The sequence below is a fragment of the Saccopteryx bilineata genome, chromosome 3 (assembly GCF_036850765.1).
Source record: "Saccopteryx bilineata isolate mSacBil1 chromosome 3, mSacBil1_pri_phased_curated, whole genome shotgun sequence".
In the NCBI taxonomy this organism is placed as follows: domain Eukaryota; kingdom Metazoa; phylum Chordata; class Mammalia; order Chiroptera; family Emballonuridae; genus Saccopteryx; species Saccopteryx bilineata.
This window is the reverse complement of record NC_089492.1, coordinates 151,251,430-151,264,340: the sequence shown is the minus strand read 5'-3', so window position 1 is coordinate 151,264,340 and position 12,911 is coordinate 151,251,430. Positions and strand designations below refer to the sequence as shown.

General features: G+C 36.8%; 1 protein-coding gene across 1 annotated transcript in view; it reads left to right on the top strand.

Annotated features, from left to right (window-relative positions):
- TMEM131 (transmembrane protein 131) overlaps positions 1 to 12,911 on the top strand; it is a 259,254-nt gene that overhangs the window by 134,726 nt on the left and 111,617 nt on the right. Inside the window, exons 6-7 of the mRNA XM_066267786.1 lie at positions 193 to 309; positions 3,450 to 3,572. Of these exons, the coding sequence (XP_066123883.1) occupies positions 193 to 309; positions 3,450 to 3,572 (240 nt within the window). The remainder of the gene's footprint in view (positions 1 to 192; positions 310 to 3,449; positions 3,573 to 12,911) is intronic.

The window sequence follows — 12,911 nt, the reverse complement described above, 5'->3', positions numbered from 1 at the left end:
CATCTTTTTTATTATTTTCCATTGCGAAATGATTTGGCTAATGTAAAGGTTAATCCTTTGGAGGGGGGAGAAGATAGTTTATGGAAATGATTCTAAGATGTTTGTTTTAGAAAACTTGAGCTAATTGTCGTTAGCATTATCTGATTTTTTGTTGTTACTAATTTAACTTTACTTATTGCTGTTCTTTTACAGAAAATTCTTCCAGGAGGAAATACGTCATTTGATGTAGTTTTTCTTGCAAGAGTAATAGGAAATGTAGAAAATACTTTATTTATTAACACATCTAATCATGGGGTATTTACGTACCAGGTAAGAACAAGAATTAAAATATTTGTTTGTTTTCTAAAATATAATCATCATCTTCTATCACATGACAAGCTTTCAAGAACTCTCTTCAGCCTAATTAGGCAGTGGCGCAGAGGATAGAGCATCAGACTGGGACATGGAGGACCCAGATTCGAGACCCTGAAGTCGCCAGCTTGAGTGCGGTCTTATCTGGTTTGAGCAAGGCTCACCAGCTTGCTGGCTCAAGCAAGAGGTCATTTGGTCTGCGGTAGCCCGCCGGTCAAGGCACATATGAGAAAGCAATCAATGAACAACTATGATGCCACAACGAAAAATAGACACTTCTCATCTCTCTCCCTTCCTGTCTGTCCCTATCTGTCCCTCTCTCTGACTCTGTCTCTGTCACCAAAAAAAGAAAAAAAAAAACTTTCTTCAGTAATTCAGGAATAATAGAAAATATAGGAGTTTACACTTGGAGTATTTTTATACCTATTGTTGTGTCTGTGACTAACCCTATCAAATTAGACTGAACAAAGGATCTTAAAGCTACAGCTAAAGTGTTATTGTAAGATTGATTGACAAAAGAATAGTAAAAAAGATTTTCGTACTAACTAAATTATTTTGTGCTTTTTGCCCACCTGTGAAGCATACTCGATGGTAGTTTCAAGATTAAATATACATGCCTGCTTTTTTTAAATTAAATGTATAGTTTTAAATTTTTTGATAAACTTAATTTTTATGTTGTTTAGTTTATTAAAGAAAGTTACTGTTTTGTTAATTTCTATATGAGAAATCAATCCGTGAATAACAAAGAATTGATGCTTCTCATCTCTCTTCCTTCCTGTTTATCCCTCTTTCTGTCTGTCAAAAAAAAATGATTTCTATAATCAATGTTATCACGGTTATTAAGAATAATTGCGCATATGGCACTATACTTCATACTTTACCTACACTTCTGCCTGTGTCACAGATACTATTATTCTCAGTTTTTTAGATAAGGAAGTTGAAACTTATAAAGGTTAAATAATTTGCCCAGATTATGATACTAGTAGGTTGTTGAGCTTAAATTCAAACCCATATCTTTGTAAGTACCAAGACCATCCTCCTGGCCACTGTGCTCTATTTCCCATGGAACTCAATTATTTAAATGTGTTACTTTACAGTTTTTGTGCTTTTGTTTTTGAAAATTTCTTCCCTAGTGCCCAGAACATGTCATACACTTTGAAAATTAGTGTCATAGTAAATAAACATTTCATTTTAGTCATAAGCATACCTTATACTTATTTAATGTGAATAAGTCTTTAATGGCTGTTTAGTAGAGGGTAAGCTTTTAGAGCCTGTATAGATGAATAACTGTGGCACTCTGTTGATGACACTCATTTTAATATACACTTGTTGAGTAAATGAAAAGACTATCATAAGAATATGAAGACCTGTGCCCTACAGAGGCACCTCCAAGTGAGCTACATGGTGTTGGCCAATCTGGACTACTTGAGGGTCTTGATCAGGTTGTTTACAAGGCAAGCCTTAGTGGCCAGCTGTCTTTCTTTGCCCCTACAAGTCTTCCTCCTAAGTATATTTCAAGTCTGTCTACCTCTTCTGGCTGACCTTCTATTCCTGCCCAATCCCCACCAGTCTCTGTAATCAGAGTATCTTCTTTGAACACAAATCAGATCTACTCAACTTCTCCATGTAAATCTTTGTTTCCCATTGCTGTTAGAGCAAAATGTAAACTTCTGACCAAGACCTAAACGATCTGAGGATCTGAATCCTGTGTAGATCTCCTACCTCATCTCACTTGACTATGCTTTTCTCCTGATCTTCAAACAACCAAGCCCTTTCCCGCCTCATGCCCTTTGTATACTTCCCTGAATCTACTCGTAGTGCTGGCTTTTTAAATCTTTTATGTGTCAGCATCTCACATTACCTCCCCAGAGAAGACTATCCTGACCACCCAGTCATTTGAATGACTAGCTCACACTGTAGTGGACCCAGTAGCTTCCTGTGTGGGAATGACCTGGGCTGGGCTTGATATTTGATAGATTGTCTGGACCCTAGATTCATCTTCTGAAAAATCAGAGTAGGGAAAACTTTTGAGTCACTATTTTCTTTTTTGTCTATCCCACAATTTTATTAAGGACTGCTATCATTTTATTTCCAGCATACTATAGAAGTTATTCCAAATGCATGTCTATGTAGTAAATCAAATAGGTAGCCAAATCACATATAGAAACTACATGTGTGCTCTTTTTAACCCTTGGAATAGTATGAACATTCATGTATGTCCCTGTGCCTCCTGACCAGCCAGAGTACAATCAATTTATTTTTAAAATGTGTAAGGCTGCATTAAAAAGAGGCAACTGTATGTTATTTCCATAAATTGATTATCAAACAAACATGATTTTAAGTTTAAAAAAAAACTGTAACTGGAACTTCATTTTTTGAACTTTGATTTAAAAAAAAAAAAATCATTCCCAGGAGTCAGCAAGCACAAAAAACACTCACTACTCAAAGGGTTAAAAGGAGTTGAACCTGACCAGGCAGTGGTGTAGTGAGTAGAGTGTTGGCCTGGGACACTGAGGACCTAGATTCAAAACCCCAAGGTCGCTGGCTTGAGCTCAAAGGTCAATGGCTTGAAGCCCAAGGTCACTGGCTTAAGCAAGGGATCACTGGCTCGGCTGGAGCGCCCTGGTCAAGGCACATATGAGAAAGCAATAAATGAACACCTAAGGCACTGTAACTATGAGTCAGTTTTTCTCATCTCTCTCCATTCCTGTCTGTCTCTCTCTCTTTCTCTCTCCCCCCCACTAAAAATAAATTAATTAAATAAATAAAATAAAGGGAGTTAAGGGCTTTTTTTTTCCATTTAAATTAACTCACAAGTTTTCCCTAGATTAGCCTGACCTGTGGTGGCGCAGTGGATAAAGCGTCGACCTGGAAATGCTGAGGTCGCTGGTTCAAAACCCTGGGCTTGCCTGGTCAAGGCACATATGGGAGTTGATGCTTCCAGCTCCTCCCCCCTGTCTCTCTCTCCGCTCTGTCTCTCTCTCTCCCTCTCTCTCTCTCCTCTCTAAAATGAATAAAAGTTTTCCCTAGATTAATCAGTCATAACCCATCAATATAAAAATGTTATAAAAGCTTTTTTCCCCCCTCCTTTGAAACAGGTATTTGGTGTTGGAGTTCCAAATCCTTATCGGCTGAGGCCATTCCTTGGGGCCAGAGTCCCTGTGAATAGCAGTTTCTCACCTATAATAAACATACACAACCCTCACAGTGAGCCTTTGCAGGTGAGTTTAAGATGGTGATTTTGAATGAGCTTCATTTTGGTAGAAATTAATGCTTAGCTTAAAATCTGTTATAGTTCTCAAGATTTTATAATAATGGGATTTTAAAGATGTACTGAAGAGGGGAATTCTTTTAATGCATTTTGCTCTGTAGTCTGAATTGTACGTGTCAGCAGTCCTAGGTAGTGAGTTTTCAGAACCATTTTTAAGATAATATGGCTTCTCTGGTCTGGCAGTTTAGGCAGCTCTGCATTAAATTTAAGTTTTCAGCTATACAAAGCCTTGGCCTTTCTTGACTTATAAGTTCTTTCTGGTCCAATATAAATTTTTAAAAAGACAATTTGTACCAGTTTGTGATAATTAAATAAATTTTGGTAATGGCAGCCTGAAAGTTGAAGTCTAACGGAAGGGTGATAGAGAATCATGATTAAGAGCAAACTTATTTTTTATTTAAAAAAATATAACTGCTAATCTTACCCAATCTTTTAAAAGTAATTGTTTTCAAATTTGAATCCTCCTCACTGGTTCTTTATTCTTCCACAGTGGGCATGACTGATATTTCTAAAATCCCCCACTCACATCCCTAGTGACTTCCAGCTATATGACATTTGCTTATCTGTTGTGTTGTCTCTGCTGGAAGGAAATGTGGGTGATTTTCAGAACCGTTCATAATATGCACCCCAGAGTGTTAGTCCGTTAGCACCAACATCACAGGACTTAAAAGTATCTTGGAAATGGCAGGTAGAGGGTGATACTATATATTGTGATAAGCCACAGAGCTGTGGCAACCAAAAATGTTTTTATCATCCTGAAACCCCCTGGTAGACATGTTCATAAACAGTAAAGAGGAAAGTGTTGAAGAACAAGATGAGATTTTCATTCCCTGAATTGTGAAGTGCTTAGGAATTCGATGCTAAAGTAGCAAGAAAGCGGTATCTCCATGGTTCTTGGCTGACACTGGGTGAAGACAGCTAATAAAAATACTCTGCCTGCACTTTAATTATTTCTAGTTAGATATTCTCATCATAGAAGAGGAAAAAGCTCTGTGTACAAGCTGTACACAAGAGAAAAAGCTCCTGCTTGTGCAGTAAAAAGTTTTCCTCTTTATCATCTGCACTCTTATGTATATCCTTTTGCTACTGTGAGTAATGGTATATTTTCCCTGTTCTGGCTTTTATTACAAATCTATACAGAAACCTCATAAATTCTTGCTACTTTCTTGTTTTGACTATTTTTAGTCAAAGACTTAAAAAAAAAAAGAAAAAAGTGTGTTCCTCATTCTGTCATTGTATCAGACCCTGCTGCATGAGTTGGCGCATGGCTATAGTGGCAACAGGACAGAGAAGCCCAGGGTGTCCTCTCTGTTTGGTGGCCAGAGCACAGATTCAGGAGCTGCTTCCTGCTGGAAGGAGGGCATCCCTGAACTAGCAGGTGCTGGCCAACCTACACTGTTTAAGTGGCTTTGCATTCTGTGCCTTTTCTACTCAACCTTTAAGTCATCAGGCTGTATCAGCTAGAACAATTATCTCTGAATTCAATACTGAATTTTTCCTTCTGTTTGTCTAGTCTTTTTCTGTTATAATATTTTAATTCAAGGAAATTTAGCACAATAGATTTTTTACCGTGCACAGGAGAGCAAATAGAAAACCAAAGTTGCCTTCTTAAAACCAATGTAGATTATCTGGAAAGCATTCTTTCTGAGAGAAATACTGTTTTTTCCAAGCCCTTACTTGATAGACTTTTTTAAAATTGTTATATAATTTACATAGAACATTATATTAGTTTCAGGTGTACAACATAATGATTCCATATTTGTATATATTGTGAAATGATCATTACAGTAAATCTAGTTAGCATCCATCACTTCACATAGGTACAGTTTTTTTCTAGTGACAAGCACTTTAAGATCTCTGCACTTAGAAACTTTCAAATCCGCATGGCAGTATTAGTAACTGTAGTCACTATGCTGTACCTTACATTCCTAGGACTTATTTATTTTATAACTAGAAGTTTTTATGGAAGACATTCTTAATGTGATAGTCCTATAGTTATTATACTGTCATCAGTCTTGTCCTAACATTTAAGAAAATACTGTAAAGCATGAAATTGCATCTGATTTTTTTATTATATAATACAAACACACGAGTATTTTCTGCCTGAAAAAAAATGATAATTCAAACAAGCGTGAAGCAGAAATATCTTTGAACTTCTTCCCTTCCAATCTAGCACTGTCCAGTAGAACTTTCTGGAATGATGAAAAAGTTTTATATCTTCTCTGTCTAGTACAGCAGCCATAAGTCACACATGGCTATTGAACACTTGAATTTGTGGCTAGGGTGGCTGAGGAACTGAACATTTTATTTTATTTCAACTAATCTAAACTTAAATGACCACACAGAGCAGGTAACTATTTTATTAGCACAACTCCAGTCCCAAACCCTTACTTATAAATACTACTCATGATTTTGGTTTCTGTCACATCAAACATTTTTCTGTGCGTTCTCATGTGATACATGGGCAAACAAAAATAAAAGTTCTTTGTGGGAATTTTTTAAATAAATTATATTCTGAGTTGTTGGATTTCTTTTTATTTTTTCCCTAAATTTTATTAGGATAAATAGCACTGGACTAAAAATTAAGAATGTATGATGTACCTAGTTTTAATGTTATCTCTCCTTTGAGTTTATAATTCAGCCTTTTCCTGTCCCTATTTCATTATTTATTTTCCTGTTATCAGTAGTCTACCTTTTAATCTTCTGTTTTTCAAACATTGTTATGCTTATTTCCTTAATGCCTAGGAAACTGAAATAGCATGTGATATTTTCTGGTTTTTCAGAAAAAGTTTCATAGTTACCCCATCAGTTAGGTCGCTCTTACTATTAATACAATCAGTACTTTAAGAGAACACTGTTGGGGTGAAAAAGATGGCAGCGGAGTAGGCAGACGCACAGACGCCCAGCTCTCACCACCAAACTGGAATACAAATCAATTTAGGAAAAATCAGCATGAAAAACCAACTCTGAACTGCAAGAACAGCTCTCAAAAACCAAGGAGCAAAGAAGAAGCCACAAAAAACCTGATAGGGAGTGCCTGAATCCCCCCTGCTTACAGGAACAGAGGGGGAGGTGAGGCTGAGAGCCCAGAGGGGATCTCACATATGGAAAAGAGCAGAAACTACTGCTCACAGACACTTGCCTGGCGACCAGGGAGCGAGGTGTGTTGAAAAGACCAGCTTATCTCCCAAGTGGAAAGGACAGAGAGAGGGACAGACTGAGGGGCTAAGGAATGCAGGAAACGAACTAAAAAAGCTGACTCATCCATGCTGGAGGCAGCCATAGCTGGGGGAGGGACTGAACCTTTCACAAAACAGAGCTGAAATGCTTCCAGATCAGAGATCTCCGAACACCTATCCAGCTCCAATCAGCGCAAAAAAATACAGCTGAAAATCAGAAGTGGGGAGGAGGGGCAGTAACTCAGGTCTCCATGGAGATCTGAGATACACCTCCCCCTACTGAAGCTGAGAAAACACCCTGCCCCCAGTGAGATTAGCTTACTAAAGAGGCCTTCAGAGTCTCAGGTTACACCCATCACATTCCTGGATACAGTTTCAAGGAAGCCCCCTGCTGAGATCAGTAAACAAGACTACCACCTGTTAAGAAAACAAACAAATCAAGACTTCAAAGCTGCCCAAATCCGAAAGTGGATTACAGAAAACAGCTGATACCAACCCAAGAAGACCTAGAAATAACACAACTGAAAACTGGAGGCAGACAACACCAAGCCTAGACACAACCAACTCAACAAATAAAACACCATTATGAGAAGACAAAGGAGTGCAACCCAAATGAAACCACAAATAAAACACCCAAAAACATAATGAGAAGACAAAGAAGTACAATCCAAATGAAACCACAAGAGACACCTTCAGGAGATGAACTGAGTGATATGGAAATAATCAAACTTCCAGATGCGAAGTTCAAAATAATGATTGTAAGGATGCCTAGGGGGGTCTTAGAACAACAATGGATGGTCATTATGAACACCTAAATAAAGAAATAGCAAGTATAAAAAAGAATCAGTCGGAGATGACAAATACAATATCAGAAATAAAGACCACAATGGAAGGAATTAAAAACAGGATAGATAGAGCTGAGGATCGAATCAGCGAGTTAGAGGAAAACTGGAATGAAGGCATGAAAGCAGAGAAGAAAAGAGAAGAGAGACTCAAAAAGTCAGAGGAAACTCTTAGAGAGCTCTGTGACAACATGAAGAGAAATAACATCCGCATCATAGGGGTTCCTGAAGAAGAAGAAAAAGAATAAGGGATAGAGACTTTGTTCAATCATATCATAGCTGAAAACTTCCCTAAATTAATGCAAGGGAAACTCTCACAAGTCCAAGAAGCACAGAGAACTCCATTAAAGAGAAACCCAAAGAAACCTACACCAAGACACATCATAATTAAAATACCAAAGCTAAGCAATAAAGAGAAAATATTAAAAGCTGCAAAAGAAAAAAAGTTATCACCTACAAAGGAGCCCCCATTAGGATGACATCTGACTTCTCAACAGAAACACTTGAGGCCAGAAGGGAATGGCAAGAAATATTCAAAGTAATGCAGAACAAGAACCTACAACCAAGACTACTTTATCCAGCAAGGCTATCATTTAAAATCGAAGGAGAAATAAAAAGCTTCCCAGACAAAAAATAATTCAAGGAATTCATTACAAACAAACCAATGCTGCAGGAAATGTTAAGGGGCCTGTTGTAAACAGATCAAAGTTGGAAAAGAATATAGCAAAAAAGGAATACAACTTTAAAGAAGAAAATGGCAGTAAACAACAACATATCAATAATAACCTTAAATATAAATGGATTAAATGATCCAATCATAAGACATAGGGTGGCTGTGTGGATAAGAAAACAGGACCCATCCATATGCTGTCTGCAAGAGACCATAGAACAAAAGACACACATAGATTGAAGGTCAAAGGATGGAAAAAAACATTTCATGCAAACAGAAATGAAAAAAAAGCTGGGGTAGCAATACTTATATCAGACAAATTGGACTTTAAAACAAAGGATATAGTAAGAGATAAGGAAGGCCACTACATAATGATAAAGGGAGTAATCCAACAGGAAGATATAACTATTATAAATATCTATGCACCTAATATAGGAGCACCCAAATATATAAAGCAGACTTTGATGGATTTAAAGGGCGAGATCAACAGCAATACTATAATAGTAGGGAATTTCAATACCCCACTAACATCACTAGAAAAATCGTCAAGAAAGAAAATGAACAAAGAAACAGCAGACTTATTGGAAACATTAGATCAACTCGATTTAATAGATATCTTCAGAACCTTTCACCCTAAAGCAGCAGAATATACATTCTTTTCAAGTGCTCATGGTACATTCTCTAGGATAGACCACATGTTAGGGCACAAAAGTACTCTCAACAAATTTAAGAAGACTGAAATCATATCAAGCACTTTCTCCGATCACAATAGCATGAAACTAGAAATGAACCACAACAGAAAAGCTCAAAAATTCTCAAACACATGGAAACTAAATAGCAGGTTGTTAAATAATGAATGGATTAAGAATGAGATCAAAGAAGAAATAAAAAAATTCCTAGAAACGAATGACAATGAGCATACAACAACAACTCAAAATTTATGGGACACAGTGAAAGCAGTACTGAGAGGGAAGTTCATAGCACTACAGGCACACTTTCAGAAGCTAGAAAAAGCTCAAATAAACAACTTAACCCTGCATCTAAAAGAATTAGAAAAAGAACAGCAAGTAAAGCCCAAATGTAGTAAAAGGAAGGAAATAATAAAGATCAGAGCAGAAATAAATGACATAGAGGCTAAAGAAACAATACAGAGGATCAATGAAACTAGGACCTGGTTCTTTGAAAAGGTAAACAAGACTGATGAACCTTTAACTAGGCTCACCAAGAAAAAGAGAGAGAGGACTCAAATAAATAAAATTAGAAATGAGAGAGGAGAAATAACAACTGACACAACAAATACAAAATATTGTAAGAAAATACTATGAAGAACTGTATGCCAAAAAACTAGACAACCTAGATGAAATGGACAAATTCCTTGAAACATACAATCTTCCAAAAATCAATCTGGAAGAATCAGAAAACCTAAACAGACCAATTACAACAAATGAGATCAAAACAGTTATCAAAAAACTCCCAACAAAGAAAAGTCCGGGGCCCGATGGCTTCACAACGGAATTCTACCAAATATTCAAAGAAGAACTAACTCCTATCCTTCTCAAACTATTTCAAAAAATTCAAGAGGAAGGAAGACTTCCAAGCTCCTTTTATGAGGCGAGCATAATTCTGATTCTAAAACCATGCAAAGACAACACAAAGAAAGAAAATTATAGGCCAATATCTCTGATGAATATAGATGCTAAAATCCTCAACAAAATATTAGCAAACCGGATCCAGCAATATATGGAAAAAATCATACACCATGATCAAGTGGGATTTATTCTGGGGAGGCAAGGCTGGTATAATATTCGTAAATCAATCAATGTGATTCATCACATAAACAAAAAGAAGGAGAAAACCCATATGATAATTTCAATAGATGCAGAAAAAGCATTTGATAAAATCCCAGCACCAATTCATGATCAAAACTCTCAGCAAAGTGGGAATACAGGGAACATACCTCAACATGATAAAAGCCATCTATGAGAAACCCACAGCCAACATCATACTCAATGGGCAAAAATTAAAAGCAATACCCTTAAGATCAGGAACAAGGCAGGGGTGCCCCCTTTCACCACTCTTATTTAACATGGTCCTGGAACTCCTAGCCACAGCAATCATACAAGAAGAAGAAATAAAAGGCATTCAAGTTGCAAAAGAAGAAGTAAAACTATCATTATTTGCAGATGATATGATATTGTATATAGAAAACCCTAAAGTCTCAGTCAAAAAACTACTGGACCTGATAAATGAATTCAGCAAAGTGGCAGGATATAAAATCAATACTCAGAAATCAGAGGCATTTTTATACACCAACAATGAACAGTCAGAAAGAGAAATTAAGGAAACAATCCCCTTCACAATTACAACCAAAAAAATAAAGTACCTAGGAGTAAACTTAACCAAGGAGACTAAAGACTTGTACTCGGAAAATTACAAAGCATTGATAAAAGAAATCAAGGAAGATACAAACAAGTGGAAGCATATACCGTGCTCATGGTTAGGAAGAATAAACATCATTAAAATGTCTATATTACCCAAAGCAATCTATAAATTCAATGCAATACCAATTAAAATACCAATGACATACTTCAAAGATATAGAACACATATTCCAAAAATTTATATGGAACCAAAAGAGAACACGAATAACCTCAGCAATCTTAAAAAAGAAGAATAATGTCGGAGGTATCACACTTCCTGATATCAAGTTATACTACAAGGCCATTGTACTCAAAACAGCCTGGTACTGGCTTAAGAACAGGCATATAGATAATGGAACAGAACAGAGAACTCAGAAATAAACCCACAGTTCTATGGACAACTGATATTTGACAAAGGAGGTAAGGAAATACAATGGAGTAAAGACAGCCTCTTTAACAAATGGTGTTGGGAAAATTGGACAGCTACCTGCAAAAAAATGAAACTAGATCACCAGCTTACACCACTCACAAAAATAAACTCAAAATGGATAAAAGACTTAAATGTAGGCCGTGAAACCATAAGCATCTTAGAAGAAAACATAGGCAGTAAGCTCTCCGACATCTCTCAGAGCAATATATTTGCTGATTTATCTCCACGGGGAAGTGAAATAAAAGACAGGATAAACAAATGGGACTATATCAAACTAAAAAGCTTTTGCACAGCTAAAGACAAGAACAGAATAAAAAGAGAAACTACACAATGGGAGAACATATTTGACAATACGTCTGATAAGGGGTTAATAACCAAAATTTATAAAGTATTTGTAAATCTCAACACCAGGAAGACAAACAATCCAATCCAAAAATGGGTAAAAGATATGAATAGGCACTTCTCCAAAGAGGACACACAGATGGCCAACAGGCATATGAAAAAATGCTCAACATCACTAATCATTAGAGAAATACAAATTAAAACCACATTGAGATATCTCCTCACACCAGCCAGAATGGCGCTCATCAACAAAACAACACAGAATAAGTGCTGGCGAGGATGTGGAGAAAAGGGAACCCTCCTGCACTGCTGGTGGGAATGCAGACTGGTGCAGCCACTGTGGAAAACAGTATGGAGATTCCTCAAAAAACTGAAAATCGAATTGCCTTTTGACCCAGCTATCCCACTTTTAGGAATATACCCCAAGGACACCATAGAACGGCTCCAAAAGGAGAAATGCACCCCCATGTTAGTGGCAGCATTGTTCACAATAGCAAAGATCAGGAAACAGCCCAAGTGTCTGTCAGAGGACGAGTGGATTAAAAAGCTTTGGTACATATATACTATGGAATACTACTCAGCCATAAGAAATGATGACATCGGATCATTTACAACAACATGGATGGACCTTGCTAATGTTATACGGAATGAAATAAGTAAATCAGAAAAAAAACTAAGAACTATATGAATCCATACATAGAAGGGACATAAAAATGAGACTCAGAGTCATGAACAAGAATGTGATGGCAACAAGGGTGGGGGGAGGGGGAAGGGGGTGAAGAAGGAGAGAGGGGTTGGGGGAGGGGAGGGGCACAAAGAAAACCAGATAGAAGGTGACAGAAGACAATTTAACTTTGGTGGAGGGGTATACAGCACAATCAAATGTCAAAATAATCTAGAGATGTTTTCTCTCAACATATGTACCCTGATTTATCAATGTCACTGCATTAAATTTAATAAAATAAAAAAAGAGAACACTGTTGTAAGATATTGGAAGGCAAGTTAAAGAAAAATAATACAGAAAAAAATTCTATATTAATCTTTGCCCGGTGCATTTCTGTGACACCACACACATCACAAACATTTAAGTTTACGCTCAAGTATTACTGTTTTCCTACTTTGTCCTTTCTACGTACCCCTAGGGAACTTTTTGTAATAAAACAAGTGAAGATTTTCCAGCTGTTCTTTTAGTACTTCACTCCAGATTTGCATTTAAATAAATATATTATTTCTTATTAGGAGACATGGTTACCTGCCATTAAAGGGAACTCTACTGCCATAGGACCCATTTTATTCCTAGGTCTTTCCTTCAAGAGAGAGGAAAGCAGATGTCCATACACAGACTTATCTGTTCATAGCAGCTTTATTTGTACCTAGTTTTAATGTTATCTTTCCAAAACTAGTCAA